At 45.7% G+C, this 22,241-nt stretch overlaps 1 protein-coding gene across 12 annotated transcripts in view; it reads right to left on the reverse strand.

Moving 5' to 3' along the window:
• Positions 1 to 22,241, reverse strand: part of KNSTRN (kinetochore localized astrin (SPAG5) binding protein) — a 27,591-nt gene continuing 5,350 nt past the window's right edge. Inside the window, exons 1-11 of one of the 12 annotated variants that reach the window (XM_084974577.1) lie at positions 18,603 to 18,925; positions 18,345 to 18,439; positions 14,016 to 14,145; positions 13,163 to 13,210; positions 11,415 to 11,520; positions 11,126 to 11,219; positions 9,275 to 9,330; positions 8,188 to 8,262; positions 6,442 to 7,043; positions 6,077 to 6,171; positions 1 to 489 (exon numbers count right to left, since the gene is read on the reverse strand). In XM_084974577.1, the coding sequence (XP_084830703.1) occupies positions 6,912 to 7,043; positions 8,188 to 8,262; positions 9,275 to 9,330; positions 11,126 to 11,219; positions 11,415 to 11,520; positions 13,163 to 13,210; positions 14,016 to 14,145; positions 18,345 to 18,439; positions 18,603 to 18,811 (945 nt within the window). In that variant the 5' untranslated portion in view covers positions 18,812 to 18,925 and the 3' untranslated portion in view covers positions 1 to 489; positions 6,077 to 6,171; positions 6,442 to 6,911. Of the gene's footprint in view, positions 490 to 5,071; positions 7,044 to 8,187; positions 8,263 to 9,274; positions 9,331 to 11,125; positions 11,220 to 11,414; positions 13,042 to 13,162; positions 13,211 to 14,015; positions 14,146 to 18,344; positions 18,440 to 18,602; positions 19,286 to 22,241 lie in introns of those variants that run through there. The other 11 variants (XM_084974592.1, XM_084974579.1, XM_084974585.1 and 8 more) reach the window with 11 other exon arrangements.

Here is a 22,241-nt window from a genome sequence, read left to right on the forward strand (position 1 = left end):
TGACTCAGTAAAATTTGCTTTATTATGTAACAAGGTTTGTTGATTTTGACTTGAGTTTTATGGGAAAGTGGTTGTTAAGGAATTGCTATGTTCCAAATTATTTACTGTACATAAGAAGGGCAGTCAGGACACACTTTTAAGAAGAGAAGGAAACTGAGCTCAGGTTGGGCTCCTCCCCGCTGGAGACAGGTGTTGGTTGGAAAGGAAAAGTTGCTTTATTTAGATGACCAGAAACCTGGTAAGAAGGTGGACTTGTGTTGAAGAACCAATTCTGAAGATTCTGAGGGACCACGAAAGGTTTTAAAGGGATAAAGTAGGGGAGATAATCACAATCAGTCTTTTGTGAGGGGGTCAGACTCTTCCTTACCACTAACTGTGTGCAGACTTTCTTGTGACTAGTTGGTGGTGAGGTAACAGGGTGATGATGTTCCAGGAATCTGGTATTCAGATTGAGGTTACCATCCTCCACTTGGGTAGAGGCCTTAGTTCCTGCAAAAGAACTCAAAGATAGGAGTTCCTGTTGTGGCTCAGCAGGTGATGAACCCGGCTGGTATCCATGAGGCTCCATCCCTGGCCTCCCTCGGTGGGTTAGGGATCCGGCATTGCCATGAGCTGCAGAGTAGGTCATAGATGTGGCTCAGATCTGGCGTTGCTGTGGCTGTGGTGCAGCTACAGCTCCAATTCAACCCCTAGCCAGAGAACTTCCAAACAAACAACCCCTCAAAGATAGTTACATATATATATTCCTTGAGGAGGAACTGGGACTCTGCTTTATCACTGTACTATTGTTTCATTTTTTTAATGATTTTTTTCTCATTATAGTCGGTTTACAGTTTTCTGTCTTTTTTTTTTTTTTTTTTTTTTTTGCTTTTTAGGCATATGGAGGTTCCCAGGCTGGGGGTCCAATTGCTGCTGGCCTATGCCACAGCAACGTGCAGGATCGGAGCCACGTCTGTGACCTACACCATGGCTCATGGTGATACCAGATCCTTAACCCACTGAACAAGGTCAGAGATCAAACCGAAACCTCATGATTCAATCGGATTCGTCTCTGCTGTACCACAATGGGACTCCCTGTCAATTTTCTACCGTACAGCAAAGTGACCCAGTCACACACACATATATATGTTCTTTTTCTCACATTATCCTCCATCATGCTCTGTCAAAATTAACTACATATAGTTCCCAGTGCTATACAGGAGGATCTCATTGCTTATCCATTCCAAATGCATAGTTTTCTTTTTCCTTTTTTTTTCCCCTTTTCCCCATTTCTTGGGCCGCTCCCGTGCATATGGAGGGTCCCAGGCTAGGGGTCGAATCGGAGCTGTAGCCGCCGGCCTACACCAGAGCCACAGCAACGTGGGATCCAAGCCTCGTCTGCGACCTGCACCACACCTCAGGGCAACAGCGGATCCGTTAACCACTGAGCAAGGACAGGGATCGAACCTGAAACCTCATGGTTCCTAGTCAGATTCGTCAACCATTGAGCCACGATGGGAACTCCAAATAGTGTGCATCTATTAACCCCAGATTCCCAGTCCATCCCACTCCCTCCCTCTCCCCTTTGGCTACTACAAGTCTGTTCCCCAAATCCATGAGTTTCTTCTCTGTGGAAAGGTTCATTTGTGCCATCTATTAGATTCCAGATATAAATCGATACATGGGGAGTTCCTGTCCTGGCACAGCAGAAATGAATCCAACTGGGAACCATGAGGTTTCGGGTTTGATCTCTGACCTTGATCTGGTGTTGCCGTGAGCTGTGGTGTAGGTCGCAGATGTGGCTTGGATCCTGCGCTGCTGTGGCTGTGGCATAGGTGGGCAGCGGTAGCTCTGATTTGACTCTCTAGCCTGGGAGCCTCCATATGCCAAAGGTGCGGCGCTAAAAAGACAAAAAGACGAAAAAAAAAAAAAAGGAATGAAGGAGAGAGCAGCCTTCAGGCCCCACAGACTCAAAAGCAGATAAGAGGATATTTTGAGCAATTCAAACCATTCCATTCTACAGGGATGAAATAGACAAATCAATTTACATGAAGTTCAAGAAAAGACAGTCCTAATAGGTGGTGATTTCCTGTCAGAACAGTCCTCATTTGGAGTTCCTGTTGTAGCTCATCGGGTTAAGAATCAGACCAGTATCCATGAGAATGTGGGTGTGATCCCTAGCCTCACTCAGTGAGTTAAGGATTTGACACTGCTGCAAGCCATGGTGTAGGCCACAGATTTAGCTCAGATTCCACCTTGCTGTGGCTGTGGCATAGGCCAGCAGCTGCAGCTCCCATTTAACCCCTACCCTAGAAATTCCATATGCCACAAGGGTGGCCCTAAATAAACAAACCAAAAAACAAACAGTGCTCATCTCTGGAGGGAGCATTAATTTATTGACCTGTACACTTTATTTTTTATTTTTATTTTTTTTGTCGTTTTGCCTTTTCTAGGGCTGAACCCGAGGCATATGGAGGTTCCCAGGCTAGGGGTCAAATCAGAGCTATAACGGCTGGCCTACTCCAGAGCCACAGCAACTCGGGATCCAAGCCGTGTATGCAACCTACACCACAGCTCACAGCAACACTGGATCCTTAGCCCACTGAGCAAGGCCAGGGATCAAACCCGCAACCTCATGGTTCCTAGTCGGATTCATTAATCACTGTGCCATGACGGGAACTCCAAGACCTGTACACTTTAGATTTGCCACCTTAATCATATTTAAGTGTACAGTTCTGTGGCATCAAGTATATCCACAATGTTGCGCAACCATCCCTACTATTTCAACAAGCTTCATCATGCCAAACAAAACTCTTCCCTCTGTCCTCCAGTCCCTTGTGACCTTTATTCTTTCTGCCCCTCTGAATTTGCCTGTTACAAGTTTTTACAATATTTACTTAGCCTCTTTGCTTCCATTTTCTATGTTGAAAACTCCATCTTCTCTGCTTTACTTTACCCCATCTTCCTGCTTGAAAAAGTGGCAGTGCTGGTAAATGACTTAAGAACAAAGACCTAAAGGCATAAGTTATTCATAGGGTCAGCTGAATGAGGACATGATGCGTTGGTCTAGGCGCGCTGGACCTGGGCAGATAGGCACGTGTTTGCACAAGCATGATATGTTCTCTAAAGAATAAGAGGAAGATGAGCCTCATGGCCCCAAGGGGTTTATGAGCAGTCATTAGCAGAATATGCATTAGCAAAGAGAACCAAGGTGCATTCTCTAGAATGCTATGCCCAGATAGCTGACACCGAGCTTCCTCAATGCTAATGATTGTTGAATGCCTAAAGGAATGAAAGCTTAGTCAGCAACCAGCTATGTGACTTTTAAAATAATTAAAAAAAACCCTACACCCTGCACCTGCGACTCCCTCCTCACTTGACGTAATCTTCAAGAGCACAATAAAAGCAGTGTGGTTTATTGAGGCTGGGCTCTTGGTCCCTGAGGCCTTGAATCCCCCGGTTCCCACCTTTAATTAAGATAAATGTCTCTGTGTTTTGTTTTATGTTAACTTTTTCCCTTAAGTTTCACAGCACCCATTCTTCAGCCTCAACCTGCTGAGCTGGTCTCGGCTGCACCTGTGGCATATGGAGGTTCCCAGGCTAGAGGCTGAACCAGATCTGTAGCTGCCGGCCTACACCAAAGCCACAGCAACGCCAACTGCAAGCCGCTTCTGCGACCTACACCACAGCTCCTGGCTTGGCTGGATCCCCCACCCACTGAGCAAGGTCAGGGATCAAACCGGCATCCTCATGGATACTAGTCGGATTGTTTCCACTGAGTAACAAGAGGAACTCTCTAGATTATTTTTCTAAAACATTCCTTATGGTGACTGTCTGCTTAAAAAGTGTCAGTGATTTCTTATTGCCTAGATTCATGGTTCCCAGACTGAGCCAAGGCACCCCTGGCCAGGAAGCTCACAGGGAGGCCACAGGATACTTTAAACTGTGGGAGGAACCACAGGGACACATGACATGCCACACTGTGTTCCTGTGACTGTCAAACAGTGTCCAATTTGATTCCAAGGTTTGAGAAGTTATACAGTGCCCAATATCCTATTAGCAAATAATTGCAGTTATTTAAATACACAAATATTTTCTTTAGATTTATGCGTATTTTTTTTTACAAATTCCTAAGTTGTTAGGATGTAAGTACTTCTTATTTAAATCTAGCTACTTAGCAGTTCCTGTCGTGGTGCAGCGGAAGCGAATCCGACTAGGAACCATAAGGCTGTGGGTTTGATCCCGGGCCTCACTCAGTGGGTTAAGGATCTGGCATTGCTGTGGCTGTGGTGTAGGCCTGCAGCTACAGCTCCGATGGGATCCCTAGCCTGGGAACCTCCATATGCCTTGGGAGTGGCCCTGAAAAGACAAAAGTAAAAAAAGGAGTTCCCATTGTGGCACAGTGGAAAACGAATCCAACTAGTATCCATGAGAAGGTGGGTTCGATCCCTGGCCTTGCTCAGAGGGTGGGGGATCCAACATTTCTGTGAACTGTGGTGTGGGTCACAGACTTGGCTCAGATCCCACGTTGCTGTGGCTGTGGTGTAGGCCGGCCACTGCAGCTTCGATTCGACCCCTAGCCTGGGAACCTCCATATGCTGCAGGGGCGGCCCTAAAAAGCAAGAATAAAGGGGGGTTGGTTAAATGGCAGACCTAATCCCTTTTCATCTTGAACCCTCTGAACAAATTATCAGTTCCTCAAGGCTCATCTGGATAGCCCCTCAACTCTTTTCTCAGTCTCTCATAATTTTATTTTTTCCTTGGAAGTTCCAAGGATCCCCTCCTTGGGTTTGATTTGCTAGAGTGGCTCCCAGACTCAGAGAAATATTTTATTTGCTAGATCTGGTTCATTATAAAAGGAGATAACTCAGGAACAGTCAGATGGAAGAGATGCATGGGGCAAGGCATGGGGAAAGGGCCTGAAGCTTTCGTAGCCACGGTGCACTGCTCTCCCTGGAAGGTCCTCATCCCTCTTAGCTAGCCTCTCCAAATATTACTCTTCCTTCAATCCAGTCTACCTTCTCCATCAAGCCTTCCTCAAGCAAAGTAGCTCAGAGTTAACTACTACAGTACACCACTAGATAACACTATCCACTGTTTAATAAACTACTGCTTTATTATTTAACCTAGATAGTATATTTCAACATTTCACCAAATAGGCTGTAAGCATCTCTGAGGTGAAGAGTGTCATGGTACATTAAAGCTTCCTACAGCATCTAGCAAAGTGAAGGCTACAGGTCACACTGAGTTCGTGTAATACATGAAATTATTCAGGCTCCAGATCAGAATAAGTTCCCAAAACACCTCCACAGGTACAAAAGGCAGATGGAGCAGCAGAGGTCAGAGAGAACAAGAGAAAAGGCGAGAGTGCACAAACGCTGGCTGGTGGTGTCAAGCAGAGCCGTGAGGCAAGGGGCCAGAACTTGAGCAAACAGGTCTCTACTAGGAAAGGTGAGTAATGGAGGAGGTGAGACAGTTCCATTCTTAAACATTAACTAGGGAGGCAGGACAAGGAAGTGGATATCTCACAGCTGAGATTCCCCAACTCAGCTCAAGTTTACTTTCCAAGAATGAAATAAAACTTTGGGGAGATGGGGGACCAGGAATGTCAATTATGAATTCACCTGGGCAAGCAATCTTTTAAACTAGACTCATCCTGAAAATGGGTAGAAGAAAATATTCAGTCCTTCTCACTGGTGAGAATTATTTTACTGGATTTCCTTCTCAAAATATGTGGGACATAGCCAGCTGTGTGAGTGTCTGTGTATGAAGGCAGAGAATTTTAGCTCTACAAGTTAGGGCGGTACATTACTTGACTTCATTGGGTGGCTCTGGGCAGCCTCAATAATCCTTAAGAGTAGGGGCTGCTGGTGAAGAAATTGGTAGAGGTGCAAAAAAAGCTGATGCCTGAAGCCAAAATCTGACTAACTTTATTACAAAATGAAATAGAGCAAGGTCTTTGGGAAACTAGTGGGGAGGCCTGCCAAGGACTTTGGTTGACTAGGGATTCATGGGGCCAGGTGCCAGATTGGTTGTGCAAAAAGCAAACATCAGAGATATAATAATCATACTTAGGAATACAGCTAGTGATACAAACCTGGACAAAGTCTGGCACCCGCTGCTACAAATACTGAATATCCGCGGAAGACTAGCTAATGCTCTTGGAAGACAGGGGCGCTAACCACAGAGCACCTAATGAGTAGAAAAAAAATACTCTGGGTTACATTGGAGTCTTGAACATGTTAGCTAGATTAGTTCAATAGGATTCAGTGGAGGTATTTAAGTTACACTGGCTATTTTCATTTTTCATTGTTGAAGTTACAAAAATATTTATTTTAATAGCACTTAATAAAAAAAGTAACAGAAGTGATTTAGATCAGAAGCTCCCAGGTGTATTGTTTCATAGGCGTTACTGCTCTCTATACATTCACCCCATTTATTAAGCCATTTTAAGTAACTTACAGTGAGTGTGAATTTACAGGGAGGTTATGGAGCCCAACCGGGATGGGACAGAATGTATTCCAAGTTAGGAGGGGAGCGCACGGCTCCTTGGTGAAGTCTCCCGTGGGGCACCTGTGCTCCACTGTCTCTTCCTGCACATCTGAATGTGACCTTTTGGATCCTCTGGCTGTGGCTGGTTTAGTCTCCTGATTCTAATGTGTGCTACTTTGTTGCCTAGGAGGTTGATCCAAGCTTCCAGGCCCCCTGTCTTGTAGGCCTCAATTATGTACTGTGAGGCTCAGGAGAGCTGGCCAGTCTGGAAGTGGGGAACCGCTATTTCAGCATAGACTGTTCTTGATCCTATTGCAGAAACTGTTTTCACTCTGGGGATGGTGAGTCCTAGAAGATCACGGCCAAGAAGCAGATGTCCTAAGTGGCTTCCTCTGAGAGTCTGTCCCCAAGAGGGAGCCACATGGCCACTTGCTTTTTCATCACATTTCTAAGAGCTGCTCCATTTCCTCAAGGGCTGTAGTAAAATCATTTATTTGACTGTTGAATAAAGTTTGTTGTTCTAGGAACTGGGCCCTCTCTTCTTCCTTCATCTTCAACTTTATCTTTAAGGCCTATGTGGAAAGACATTGACAGGACAAAAAAAATCTTCTATAAAACTTTGACTCACAGGAAAGACAATACCATACCCAAAATGTTATGCTTCTATCCCACTGAGGAAGACTGGGAATACACTGTCTTTTTAGCATGGATTTATCTGTGCTGGTTTTAGGAACTGTCCCTCCCTACTATACAATCTGTTGTCTAAATTGGGGCAATGATATCCTCTAGGATTCAGTGTCGTACCCTATGGTTCATCTAAGCAATCCAGAGCAGTCCAGACCCAAGGATCTGGGTTTCCTATTACAGGTTTCCTTGAGATACCGAGTGTCCACTGCATGGATTTCACACCGGTGTCAACTTTCAATCTGGAGCAACCTAGTGTGTTGCATGTGGCCTCACAATCTGCGGAAGTGAACATTTCTAAGAGTCTTGAGAACAGAAAAAGAAAACTAGTTGAAAAAGAAATGGGAAAATAAAGTTTTGGAATTTAGTTAATAGTAATGCCTCAATATTGGTTTCTTAGTCTCAACAAGACTATACCATAATAATGTAAGATATTAATATTAAGGGACTTGAATTCTCTGTATTATCTTTGCAACTTTCCTGCAATCTAAAATTATTAATAAAAAGTTTAAGGGAGTTCCCATGGTGGTGCAGTGGAAATGAATCCGACTAGTATCCATGAGAATGTAGGTTCGATTCCCGGCCTTGCTCAGTGGGTCAGGGATCTGGCATTGCCGTAAGCTGTGGTGTAGGTTGCAGACACAGCTCAGATCTGGCATTGCTGTGGCATAGGCCGGTGGCTACAGCTGTGATTAGATCCTTAGCCTGGGAATCTCCATATGCTGCAGGTGCAGCCCTAAAAAGATAAAAGACAAAAAAAAAAAAAAAAAAAAAAAGCCCTTTAAAAATTTTATTAAAAATGAGTAGAAGAGTTCCCTTGTGGCACAGCAAATTAAGTATCCAACGCTGTCACTGCAGCAGCTTAGGTCACTGCTGTGGCACGGGTTCAATCCCTGGCTCAGGAACTTGCATATGCAGCAGGCATGGACAAAAAATAAAGAATAAGTAGATAAACAAGAAAGAGTCCTCCACAGATCCACCTATTGTGGTAGGCAATGTTAATTCTGCCTTGGGGTGATATCTGCCTCTCACCTGCAACTCCTCCATCTGCTTTGTGGCGGTTTCATTAAAAAGCTTCAGCTCATCTTGCAGAGTTTCTAACAGCAACTAAGAGGAAAGAACAATGCAGTAATAAATCTTTATTGAAATGTAAAAACTTTCTTCACATAAACTGATCTCTTCACAGGAGCTGACTCCAGATGGTTGCTAACATCCCCTCTGTTCAGTCACTTATTGAGTGTCCACAAACATGCCAGACTCTCATGGGTGCCCTGGAGGACATCAGTCCACAGGACAGACAGAGGACCCCACCTTCATGTGCTCTGTGCCAGGATTCAGCAACAGGAACAAATCGTGATAGCCACCAAAAGGGTGACTAAATAGCCTGAGAGAGCTGAGGAAGGATTCCAAACTTTGGATTCTAAGACGACAACTGATCTTCCTGGCGAAGAGATCACAGAAGCTCCAAAGACTTTTTTTTTTTTTTTTTTTTTTTGTCTTTTTAGGGCCACACCCACGACATATGGAAGTTGCCAGTCTAGGGGTAGAATTGGAGCTGCAGCTGCCAGCCTACGCCATAGCCACAGCAATGCCAGATCCTTAACCTACTGAGTGAGGCCAGGGATTGAACCCATATCCTCATGGATACTAGTCGGATTCGTTACCTGCTGAGCCACAAGGGAAACTCCCAGAACTCTCTTTTTCTCATTTTTTTTTCTTTTCCCAAAAGACTTTGAGCAAACAATCACATTCATATTTCAGGGGTGGAACCAAAGAAAAGACACATTTAATTCAGGCTGGACCTTTGTAAGACACTTCTCAGCAGAGGAACAAGGAGAAAAATTTGGCAAAGCATAGAATAGAGAAACCAGAAAGTTGTCTATCCTGGTCCACCCCATTATGGGTTTTAAAGCAGTACATTTTCAACTTAGATTCACTCATATTTGTAAGCACCTTTCTGCTTTCATACATTCCAAATAAAATATACACCACCCTCCTCCACAATCTGGATAACCAGAGGCTGCTTCTTGGGCTCTACCACACATATGGTAGAGATCTGCAGAGAGGTTCAGGGCCCAGCTGCCGCTGGGCCCTCACCCACTCACACCCGTGTCCTCACCATAGAGTCCATGTGATCCATGGTAGAGTCTTGCTGTGACGCCAGGGTCTCACTGCCTAAAACCAGTAGATACAACAAAGTCAGCCTCACTTAGGGAACTGCGACTTAAACAAAAGAAAACAAAACCTCCTCCACAGGCGTATTCATGAGGGAAACTTCTCTAAGCATCTGGTCCTGGACTCTCCTCTGAGTTTTTATTTTGGCAGAGACACCCACAGCTGCCCTCCAGAGCTGGATGTTTTTGTCTTCCTTTTTTTCTGTGGCATATGGAAGCTCCCAGGCTAGGGGTCAAATTGGAGCTGCAGCTGCAGGCCTATACCACAGCCACAGCAGACTGAATCCAAGCTGCTTCCGTGACCTACACCACAGCTTATGGCAACACCAGATCATTAACCCACTGAGTGATGGCAGGGATTGAACCTGAATCTTTACAGAGACAATGTTAGGTCTTTAACCCACTGAGCCACAGTAGGAATTCCCAGAGCTGGATTTTATCTCCCCTTCCTCTCTAGGTTTGGATATAGCCAAAAATTTATCTTCTCCTCAGCTCAGTGGAAAATTTGTCTAAAAGGGTGGATGTTCTGGTTTTGTTTACGATTCACAATTTTTAAAGGCTTTTCAGGCCTTAAAAAAATGTATTATTTTTGGTAAAAAGTAGTGTATACACCTAGTAATCATACAAAAACATGATTAAAGAATATATCCTAAAATGTACAGGTTAATTTGAAGACAGCACTCCTTAATCCAGTGAAGACTGGGCCCCTTCCGTGGGTGTTCCCAGGCTCCTCAACCCAGGTTGAGGCCCACCTGCAGTCTTTGGGTAATTCCTTCTTCCACTCTCCTTTCTGCTACAGGCTCTGCTCTCTAGCGACAGGGTCAGAACAGGAATCACATTTTAACCACCGTGATATCACTCATTACCCAGCTTTAGGAACCCTTGAAACAGTATCCTTTCTCTCTCTTCCCCCCTGCACCTGGGAAGGTTACCTGTAGGGTATATCCCCTGAAAGAAAATATTTCTGAGCTATTTGCAACAGCATACCTGTCAGGACCAAACGAATGGCAGAGTGTTCAGATAAGAAAGAGATAATCTTGGAGTTCCCATTGTGGTGCAGCAGAAATGAATCTGACTAGTATCCATGAAGATGGAGGTTTGATCCATGGCCTTGCCCAGTGGGTTAAGGATCCGGCATTGTCATGAGCTGTGGTGTAGGTCACAGACATGGCTTGGATCCCACATCACTGTGGCTGTGGCATACGCCAAAACCTATAGCTCTGATTTGACCCTTAGCCTAGGAACCTCCATATGCCGCGAGTGCGGCCCTAAAAAGCAAAAAAATAAATAGGAGTTCCATCGTGGCTCAGTGGTTAACAAATCCCACTGGGAACCATGAGGTTGTGGGTTCGATCCCTGGCCTTGCTCAGTGGGTTAAGGATCCAGAGTTGCTGTGAGCTGTGGTGTAGGTTGCAGACGCGGCTCGGATCCTGTGTTGCTGTGGCTCTGGCACAGGCTGGCAGCTACAGCTCCTATTAGACCCCTAGCCTGGGAACCTCCATATGCGGGAGCGGCTCAAGAAAAGGCAAAAAGACAATAAATAAATAAATAATAAAAAATTTTTTAAAAAAAGATAATCTTCTGTCCACAATCACCTGAAATTACATTGGTCAGGCAAAGCAATATCGTAAGGGAATAAAGGGGAGTGCCCCCAAATCTTTAGGGCTTTGCTAGGCAACCCCTGTACTGACTGGGTCAGCTGACACCAGGCCAGACCCTTGACATATAGTCCAGAATCACCCAAGAGGAGGCACGCGGAGGATTTCTTTGAAGGCAGTTGTTGCGCTGACACTTACCTGTGTTGAGGCCCTTGCTCTCCAAAATTGCCAAACAGTTGTCCTGAAACTTCTCCAGCAGCTCCACTTTTTGAGTCAGGTCCTTCAGCTCTCCCTGTGGGGGTGCCATGCAGGCAGATCAGACCTGTCCCATTCTTCAGGGGCAGCGACAGTGCAAACCTGGAGCCTTCACTTCCTGCCTTCAGGCACCCAGGTATGGCCAGCCTGCCCCCACTTGAGGGGCCATACCTTGGGATTCCACATGCATCACCAAGGGCGGCTGATGGCAGAAGCCTGGTGGGCTTCTTACCTGAGTTTCAGTCAACTTCTGGTGCAACTGCTTGTTGACAGCCTCTAGGAGCTGGTTCTTATCCTTGAGCTCTTCCTCTGATTTCCGTTCACTCAATGGCTTGTAGCTGTAATGATAACTGTACTCCATAGGCAGAAGGGTTAAGAGTGTGGGCTATGGAGTCATACAAACTGATTGGTTCGAATCTTGGCATCACCACATGGTGGTATATGAACAGCAGGGAGCTGAATAATCTCTCTGAGGTTGTTTCCTCATTTCTAGAATTAATACCCAGATCTCATTATTATTGTGAAGAACAAGAGAGAATACACATACAATTCTTAGCAAAGCTACTACCATCTAATAAACACTTAATAAATAATAGCCATTACCATCATCAATATTAATCCTTCTCAGAGTCCTTCTTGTTAGAATGTTGTCTTCAGAACCTTTTTTTTTTTTTTTGTCTTTTTGCCTTTTCTAGGGCTGCTTCCCACGGCATATGGAGGTTCCCAGGCTAGGAGTCTATTCAGAGCTGTAGCCACCGGTCTACGCCAGAGCCACTGCAACAAGGGATCCGAGCCACGTCTGCAACCTACACCACAGCTCACAGCAACGCCAGATCCTTAACCCACTGAGCAAGGCCAGGGATCGAACCCACAACCTCATGGTTCCTAGTTGGATTCGTTAACCACTGCGTCACGAAGGGAACTCCTTTTTTTTTTTTTTTCACCCATGGCATGTGAAAATTCCCAGGCTAGGGGTCAAATAGAAGCTACAGCTGCTGGCCTACACCACAGCCACAACAACGCAGGATCCAAGCCGTGTCTGTGACATACACCACAGCTCAAACTGTGCAATGCTGGAACCAAGGCAATGCTGGATCCTCAACCCACTGAGTGAGGTCAGGGATCAAACCTGAGTCCTCATGGATACTAGTCAGGTTCGTTACCACTGAGCCACAACGGGAACTCCCGTCTTAAGAACTTTTAAGACATACCTGGCTAACAGATGTGGAATTAAAAACCTATTTCTACAAACTTTTCAGCTTCTAGTATTTCTGTCTTCAGGACTACAAAACATCCAAGCCAGCCTCTAACAGAGAGAGATGGATCCTTCTCTAGCATTTCACCACCACCGCCACCGCCAGCACTCATTTTGAAATTTAGAGAACACTAACGACACATGGCCTCTCCTCTCCTGAGGGCTTCATGCTCCTGCTGACAGGCCAGAACTGGGTTTGAGCAGTGGTCCTGGCGTGGAGCCCAAAAAGCTCTTGTCTAGTACTCTAGACGGTGGCATCATGGATTCTGGCCCTGACAGTGGTTCTCAAACCCAGCTGTGCCTCACCCCTGAAAATTCCATTCAGATCTCTGGGGTGGCACCAGACTCTAACATGTTAAAACAAGTCCATGGAGTTACTATTATGGTGCAGTGGAAACGAATCCGACTAGTATCCATGAGGATGTGCGTTCAATCCTTGGCCTCACTCCTCACGTGGATCCGGGAATCCGGCGCTGCCATGAGCTATGGTGTAGGTCACAGACTTGGCTCGAATCTGGTGTTGCTGTGGCTGTGACTCAGGCTGGCAGCTGTAGCTCTGATTTGACCCCTAGCCTGGGAACTTCCCTATGTCACGGGTATGGCCCTAAAAAGCGGGGAAAAAAAAAAAAAAAAAAAAAAAGTCCATGAGTGACTCTGACGTACAACCAGGATTGAGATCCACTGCCCTGTAATGGTGGTCAAGTTTCACTGACCCTGATGCTTACCCCTTTCTGATGTTCCTCCTAGTGGCAGTGTCTAAAGCTTTCACCTGCCTAGAGAAGCAAAAGCAAAGAAATTGGGATGTTAGATAGGCTTACTGTGGTGATCATTTTGCAATATATACAAGTATCAAATCATTATGTTGTATACCTGAAATTAATACAACATTGTATGTCAACTATGCCTCAGTGAAACCAGAACCACGACCAAGAAATCAATCAGAGAATCATAGGCTATTGTTGTGTATGTTGTAACCAAGGCAGAACAAAGAGTTTGGTTTTCTAGAGCAAGAACCAGAGATTCCATACAATGTAGACAGTAGAAGCCCGAAAAGCCTAAGAGTCCATGTACTTTTGTTTTGGCCCAGACTATTGGCAAAAGGTAATGATGAGGAAATAGGCTTCCTTCCTGACCAGCTCAATAGGCTGACAGACCTGACGCTGCTCAAAATGGTACAACTACCTCGTGTCAACCTCACTCCGGGGAGCTGAGCACACCCAGTGGAGGGACACATATGCTGGTTACACCGGGCTCAGACCATCAACCGAGGCTAACAACTAGCCCCCTCCCCCTGCCCACCACTCAGGGCTGGTGTCTGCCCCGGTCCCGCTGCTTATATATCAGAGCAAGGGCTGAGGAAAGGATACTTCTTACCCTAACCCTGGCTGCGCCTCTTCCAAACTTATCAACCCACAGAGGGTTGTGACCAACAGTTCAGCAACACTACACTGCTCTGGGCCACTGATTGCAGGCCAGCCCTTCAGGCACCCTGCGCTCTCAGAAGCTCTTTTTCCTTACTCTTGGTACTGAGCAATTTCTAGTAAGATGCCAATGGGATACCAGTGCTCTGACTCTCACCCATTCTCTCTTCTTGGTTTGATGATTTTTGTACCATCATTCTCTGAACCTCCTGAACGAGGTTTGGAAACATCAACTTCTTTGCACTTGACAGGTAAAAGGCTCTTAGAAGTGGCTCGAGTTTGTGCATCTACAAAGGAAAACAAGAAGGTGAAACCTCAGGCATCATGACCTAACAGCTGCAACTCCATAAATTCAGAAGAATAAGACTTCCAGAATAATGGGATAGAAACCAAAAAAAAAATTTTTTTTTCTTTTTAGGTCTACACCTGAAGTATATGGAAGTTCCCAGGCTAGGAGTCAAATTAGAGCTTCAGCTGCTGGCCTATACCATGGCTCACAGCAATGCCAGATCCTTAACCCACTTAGCAAGGCCAGGGATAGAACCCACATCCTCTTGGATACTAGTTGGGTTTGTTACCTCTGAGCCACAATGGGAACTCCCCAAAATTCTTTAAAATGTGACAATGCAGTGTGTTTGAAGGTAGCCAAAAGCTTGATGATACATCAGACTGAATGGCCAGCAAGTACAGATGTGAAAGTGGAGATTCACACAAGCAGACAGCATGAGAGGCAGTGTTGCAGTCAGCAAGGCAAGACACAGTGTACCCTTCATCAAACAGCAGACGAGGGGACCATCTTGTTCTGCTCCTAAGCACTCTGCCCACTCTCCTAAGGTTACCCTCAAGCTGCTTTGAGTTTCAGCTGTTGCTTAGATTTTTTGACCAGACTGGCTGTCTAACTAGTACTCTAAGGGATGCCTTTGTGGCCCCAGCATCTAGGAGAGTACCTGGCATATTTAGAGAGGTTCAGGAGTTCCTATTGTGGCTCAGCAGATTAAGGACCTGACATTGTCTCTGAGGATATGGGTTTGATCCCTGGCCTCACTCAGTGGGTTAAGGTTCTGGCGTTGCCATGAGCTGTGGTATAGGCCAGCAGCTGCAGCTCTGATTTGACCCCCGGCATGGGAACTTCCATAATCACAGATGCACCATAAAAAGAAAAAAAAAAAAAAAGAGAGAGAGAGAGAGGTTCAAAACCCGCCTATTGAATAAATAGAACACATCACAGTTTCATGGGTTGATTCATAGACCATCTCTATTATTTATTATTGGCTGTGCCTGTGGCAGGCAGAAGTTCCTGGGACAGGAATTGAACTTGTGCCACAGTAGTGACCCAAGTCATAGCAATGACGATGCCAGATCCTTAACTCACCAAGCCACCAGGGAACTCTTCGCAGACTCTCTAAACCTACTTCTCTATTTTTCTTCCCCTCTTCAATGCTGACTACTTTTACCACCAGCTTTTTTTTTTTTTTTTCTTTTCCCCTTTCTTCTCTGGCCACCCTGGGGCATAGGGAGCCTCCAGGGTCAGGGATCAGATCTGAGCCTCAGTTGTGATTTATGCTATAGCTGTGGCAAGGCCAGGTCCTTAACCAACCATCCTGGGCCTGGATAGAAACTGTGTCCCAGCCCTCTAGAGATGCTGCCCATCCAGTTGCACCACAGCAGGAACTCCAGCCCTTTAAATTTGTTTATCCATCATTAAGTTTAGACGTTCCCTGTTTAGCATTCTGTTCTGACCTTGCTAGGCTACTGCCAGATAACCAGACAAATGGCCCTGACATGACACTCTTCTTCCCCATAAACGAGCATTTCCCCCCAAGCCCTTAGGGGCTCCAGTGCTCCACCACACATGTTTTCTACCATTTACATTCCATAACAAATTCAAGTAACTTGTTCCAGAGTTAGGCACACCCCCCCAGCACATGCACAGAGGTTCTTCTAGTTTATGCTTTCGCTTTGTTCATTGTAAACTGTCTCCTTTAAGCTTGACCTAAATTAAGAGCCATAACAATTAAATCAGGTTGAAGAAATAATATGAAGCACTGGATCAGAAAAATTAGGAAACTTTATATTTGCGTTGAACAGAGAATTATTTTGATGACTCCAGTTGCATAACAATTTGGAATAAATATCATTTCTCAGGCTAACAAATTATTCCGCTTATCAGTACATTCAGTGGGCACTTACACCCTATTTTCTGTACTCTTTCCCCCAAAACAAATATTAAAAGGGTTCTTTCTGAAGTCTGTCTGAAGTAAGAGGCAGACTTGGGTGAATGAATTTATCTTCTCCTCTCTCAAGTATTAATTCATTATACACAGTAAGAAATCTATTGCTTGGAGTTCCCGTCGTGGCTCAGTGGTTAACAAATGCGACAAGGAACCATGAGCTTGAGGGTTCGATCCATGACCTTGCTCAGTGGGTTAAGGATTCGGCATTGCTGTGAACCGTGGTGTAGGTCGCAGATGAGGCTTTGATCCTGCGTTGCCGTGGCTCTGGAGTAGGCTGGCGGCTACAGCGCTGATTTGATTCGACTCCTAGCCTGGGAACCTCCATATACTGAGGGAGCAGCCCCAGAAATGGCAAAAAGACAAAAAAAAAAAAAAAAAAGGAATTCTATTGCAGAGTTCCCTTGTGGCACAGCAGGTTAAGGATCCAGCACTGCCACTGTAGCAGCTTGAGTCGCTGCTGTGATGAGGGTTCAATCCCCACCCAGGAACTTACACATGCCTCAGGCACAGCCAAAAAATAAAAATAAAAAATAAATTCAAAAAATAAAAGAAGGAGGAGTTCCCGTTGTGGCTCAGAGGGTTATGAACCCAAGTAGTACCCATGAGAATGCAGGTTCAATCCCTGGCCGCGCTCAGTGGGTTAAGAATCCGGTGTTGCCACAAGCTGCAGCACAGGCTGGCAGCTACAGCTCCAATTTGAACCCTAGCCCGGGAACTTCCATATGCCCAGGGTGTGGCCCTAAATGGGGAAAAAAAAAAAAAAGAGAGACGCTAAAGAAGGAACTAATTGGCTATGTCAAGGGAAGACTTGTTTTTTGCTATCATTTCCTAATTTCGGAATTTTTTTTTGTTTTTACATGTGCATATATTACCGATTCAAAAGCTAAAAACCAGCCAACTCATGCCTAAAATCAAAATTAAAAAACCTGGGAGGCAGCCTAAAAATGCTAAACTATTGAGGCTACACAGGATCACAAAGCTGGGACAAGGAGAGAAATCAAAGAGATGAAAACTTCCAATTTGGCTGGGGAGAGCCAGTCATGCCCCACTGAATGGGAGACACTGTTCCCTTAAGGGAAAGGCAGCATAAAAGCAGATCCAGTTTCCCCCAGCAACACCTAAGCCCTGCTGACACCAGGTGCAAAGAGAACACTTTGGCCTTTTTTTTTTTTTCTTTTTTAAGGCTGCACCCGCAGAATATGGAAGTTGCCAGGCTAGCGGTCTAATCCGAGCTACAGCTGCCGGCCTGTGCCATAGCCACAGAAACGCAGGCTTGGGGGCATATCTGCCACCTATACCACAGCTCATGGCAACGGCAGATCCTTAATTCATTCATTGATTGAGGCCTGGGATTGAACCTGCAACCTCATGGTTCCTAGTCTGATTTGTTTCCACTGCGCCATGACAGGAACTCCCACAGCACTTTAGGCTTTTGGAGAAAAGCCTATTACTTCACAGGTCAATCCTGCTAGTGCTCATCAATCAACTGCGTGGAGTCACTGGGAAGGGATCTTAACCAGCTGCTTCAAAATCTCCCACCAAAGGTGCTGATGTTTGAAGCCTGTTCTGGGCTACAATCTCTAGATTAGGCAGCTCCACACCTGCAGGCTCTAGGCGATGACTTGCAACCACAAACCAAAGAACACAAAGCCTGATGGCAAAGCAATCAAACATTGCTTTTAACCATGTCTCTTCTTCCAAGGTTCCCAAATACTAGCTAGGCCTGTCCCTTCTCTCTCACTTCACCCAAAAAAATGTTTATTATGTTCTATGTGAGACACACTGTACAGTTACAAATGTGAACCAGATACCATGTGAACCGACTGCTTCTCCCTAATAAGTATCCTGTCTTTCAAATGACTCTCTTTTCCCCTCAGTCACAACAAACCCAGTACCTCCAGATACCCCAAGTCTGGAAATAAAACTGGCAAATGTTTAAAAAGGGATTCCTAGCTTAATGGGATAACACTATAAAATAATCATCAACTTAAATCTAATTGGTGAATGCTCAGCTTGGGGGAATCCGGATATAGGGCGAATCTACAAAGTCCCACCATCTGGCTCTTTCCCTAACTCCCATAAGTCTAGACAGTCCGGTTCTAAGGGAGTTAGTGGGCTCTCAGAGCCGACAGAATGCCCTTCCCTGCCGACACCCTCCATTCTCAGCTGCCAATTTGATTCCTCGTACTCCCTGGCCTGACCACCCCAGGCAGCGCCCTGGGGGCGGGGGTGGGGACGGCATAGGCACCCACCTGCGGCCAGACAGCTGCTCAGCACAGAAGTGGGCTGCAGGGTGTACACTGTCTTAACCACGCTGGTCATCGTAACGAGGCAGCACGACTGGGGCCTGGAAGGCACAAGCTGAATGTTACCCAGGGCTGGCCCAGGGAACCCAAGCTGACGGAGGGCCCCAGGAGAGCACGACGTGGAATAGAGAAAATTCTTCAATTCCCAGTCCATCCCATGGGCCTCCTACACCCAGCCAGTCTCCAGACCCAGGAGAGCCGAACCTAGGCGCCTGCTGCTCCTGCCCGCAGGCCTCGTCACTCGAGTTCAAAAGATGCCGGGCAGCAACTGCCGTAGCGCCGACAGAGTCCGCCGCCTCGGTTTCAAATGGAAACTTCCGGTGGCCTGGCGGGAGGGGGTGCGGTGCGCTCCCTGTAGGCAGCCATGTTGTACGGAAGCCACTACTATGGGTGACGCCTTTGGGGGCTGCCATGCTGTACGGAAGGTCCAGAGTGGAGGGGCGAGCTTGAGCTTCCTGGCGATGGGTGTGAGAGCCCCCAGGTCTGGGCGGGGGAGGGGAGTGGTGCACTTCGCCGACTTGAATGGAGCTATGAACCTACCAGCGTCATATTCTGGCCTTGGGACGCAAACGCAGTCACCTTTAGAGTTCATGTCACAATCCTTTTCTTTATTTGGTCTGTGATTGTCAGGGGTGTTGCATGATGCTCAATTGCCAGGAGCATAGAGGTGGGTGGGCCGAAAACTACACCTTACGGGGTGGAGAATGGTAGAGTTAAGAAGCCAACTAGTATTCATGACGATGCGGGTTCCATCCCTGGCCCGGCTTAGTGGGTAAAGATCTGGAGTTGCCCTGAGCTGCAGTGTAGGTGGCAGACGTGGCCCGGATCCCACGTGGCTGTGGCGGGCAGCTGCACCTCCCATTCGACCCCTAACCACAGGTGCGGCCCTAAAAAGACAAAAAAAAAAAAAAAAAAAAAAAAGTCTAACCTCCTGGACTCTGCCCTCTAGGAAACAGCAAATAATTGCATAAACTAGTCAATGTGTCTCAATTCAGCTGTAAAAAAAAGTTTATATTTACCAACTGTAGTAAAACTATGAGGGAAGAGGGAAAAGCAAGGAAACCTAGTTTATTTTAATTTATTTATATTGGCAGCACGTGCAGCATGCGGACCAGGATGGAATGTACCCCAGAACAATGAGCAGTAACAACTCTGGATCTTTAACCCATTGCACTACCAGGGAACTCCAAGAAAACCTAGTTTGTTTGTTTGTTTATTGCTTTTTAGGGCCGCACCCACTGCATATGGAAGTTCCCAGTCTAGGAGTTAAATTGCAGCTACAGCTGCCCGCCTATGCCACAGCCACAGCAATGTTGAACTGTTTCTGCAACTTATACCACAGCTCATGGCAATGCCAGATCCCCAACCCACTGAGTGAGGCCAGGGACTAAACCCTTGTCTTCATGGTTACTAGTCAGGTTTGTTCCTGCTGAGCCACTATGGGAACTCTCAAAACCTAGTTTAAATTGTAGTTCAAGGAAGACATCAGAGGTGATGTTTGACTAACAAAGGATGAGGAGGAGTTAATCAGGTGAACAATGGGGGAAGAGGAGAGAAATGTGAAATCTCAAGGTAGGAATGGGCTTTTCCTAGAGGGACGAAAAAAGATGGGAGAAGAATGTCACCGTCAAAGCTGGAGAGATAAGCAGTCAAATGACAGTCAAATGGTCTATCTTTGTAGACCAAAGATAACCAGGTTGTAGTTCAAATATAAAGAGATTTTTTTCCTTAAGAGTAATTAGAAGTCTTTGAAGTATTAGAGCAGGAGGGTGCCATTCAATTTATATTTTAAAAAGTTCACTGTGACTACTACTCCATGGAGAATGGACTGAAGGAGAGCAAGAGTGAAATTAGAGAGAGTTGGGAGGCTACTGTAATTAATCAAGTGAGAGATGATGGTGGTTTGCCTGAGATGATAGTGGTGGTGGAGATGGAGAGAGGCAGACGCACTTAAGACAGCTTTTGGAAGCAGAATCTCAGGACTCAGTATTAGACTGGATATGGGGGAAGGAGGGGTAAGGAAGAGGGATAGTTTAAGGATGACTCCCAGGCTTGAATAATTGTGTGGATAGAGTCATTATTTTGTGTTTGGGGGGGTGGGGGCTGAAAATTCAGCTTTGAACATGGTAAATCTGAAATGCCTTTGAGACATTCCAGTGGAGCTGTCAAGCGGGCAGCTGGAAATACAGGCTTTGAGCCCAGAGGAGAGTCTGGGTTGGAGATATACTATTGTGAATTATGAGTATTTGTATGTATTTAAAACTATAATATTGGATGAAATCACCAAGGGCAGAAGTACAGAGAGCCTTAGGACCAAGGACAGGAATGGCAGTACTTAGAAACTGCAGTGATAAGAAGGTGCCAGCCAAGAAATCTGATAAAGAGGTGCTGAAGAGGTGAGAAGAACACAGAAAGGGTAGTTCCTAGAAGCTAAGGAGGAGGAAGTGGTAAACTGCTGAAGGGAGTGGTAAACTATTGAAAATAACTGCAAGGGCAAGCAAGATGAGAATTTAAAGAATTTAATTTGGCAACAAAGATGTCATTGGTGTATACAAAATCCTGTAATGAATAAACTCATGCATAAGTTTTCTCTCATACACCCAAAAGTCATTGGTGAGTAAAGGAAGAAGAATTTTGGTGGAGAGGTTGGAGTGGAAGCCACATTGGAACAGGCTGAAAAGTGCAGGAGAGATGAAGAAGCAGCGACGGCAAGTGCAGAAGAGAGTTTGTGGATGTAGTAGAGCAATTGGGCAGTAACTGGAGGTGCATTGTGGGGGTCAAGAAAAGGTTTTCTTTTCTTTTCTTTCTTTCTTTTTTTTTTTTTTTTTTTTTTTGCTTTTTAGGGCCGAACCCACGGCATATGGAGGTTCCCAGGCTATGGGTCCAGTTGGAGCTACAGCTGCCAGCCTACACCACAGCTCACGGCAATGCCGGATCCTTAACCCACTGAGGCCAAGGATAGAACCCGAAACCTCATGGTTCCTAGTTGGATTCGTTTCTGTTGAGCCACGATGGGAACTCCAAGAAAGGGTTTTCTCGAAGATGTAGATAACAGTGGATACATGTGCTAATGGGAATGAGCAGCTGAGAGGAAGAAAAGGATGCTTCAGGAGGAAGATGGCATGATCAAAGGAGCAAAGTCACAGAGAAAGGGGCAAGGCAGATGGTACTTAGAGTAGCATCTTCAAACCCTTTTGTTCTTGTACCCCTACAAAATATATATTTTCAAAATGTACCCTCTTCAGCGTTCCCACTGTAGTGTAGTGGGTTAAGAATCCAACTACAGCATCTCTGCTCACTGCAGAGGTGCAGGTTCAAGGCACTGGCCTTGTGTAGTGGGTTAAAGGATCCAGTGCAGCTGTAGCTGTGGCCTGGATTCAACCCCTGGCCTGGGAACTTCTATGTGCCACAAGTGTGGCCAAAAAAGAAAGAAAGGAAAAAAAAAATATATATATATATATGTATATATATTTCCCATCTCTATTTAGCTATGTGAACATATGTAATACAGTTATAATAATGTTTTGCTTTGCTGTCTCAAGGACTTCCCCAAGCATTCTCAAGTAGTCTTTTTTTTTTTTTTTTTGGTCTTTTGTCTTTTTAGGGCCTCACTCGGGGCATATGGAGGTTCCCAAGCTAGGGGTCAAAATGGAACTGTAGCCACTGGCCTACACCACAGCCACAGCAATGCCAGATCCAAGCCGCATCTTCGACCTACACCACAGCTCAACAGCAATGCCCTATCCCAGACCTACTGAGCAAGGCCAGGGATCAAACCTGCATCCTCGTGGATACTAGTCAGATTTATTTTCCACTGCGCCAAAATGGGAACTCCACTGCTTC

This window comes from Sus scrofa, chromosome 1 (genome assembly GCF_054392235.1).
Source record: "Sus scrofa isolate SSC_HxYL_T2T_F1_AM1 chromosome 1, Sscrofa_HxYL_maternal_Yorkshire_Landrace_v2.0, whole genome shotgun sequence".
In the NCBI taxonomy this organism is placed as follows: Eukaryota; Metazoa; Chordata; class Mammalia; order Artiodactyla; family Suidae; genus Sus; species Sus scrofa.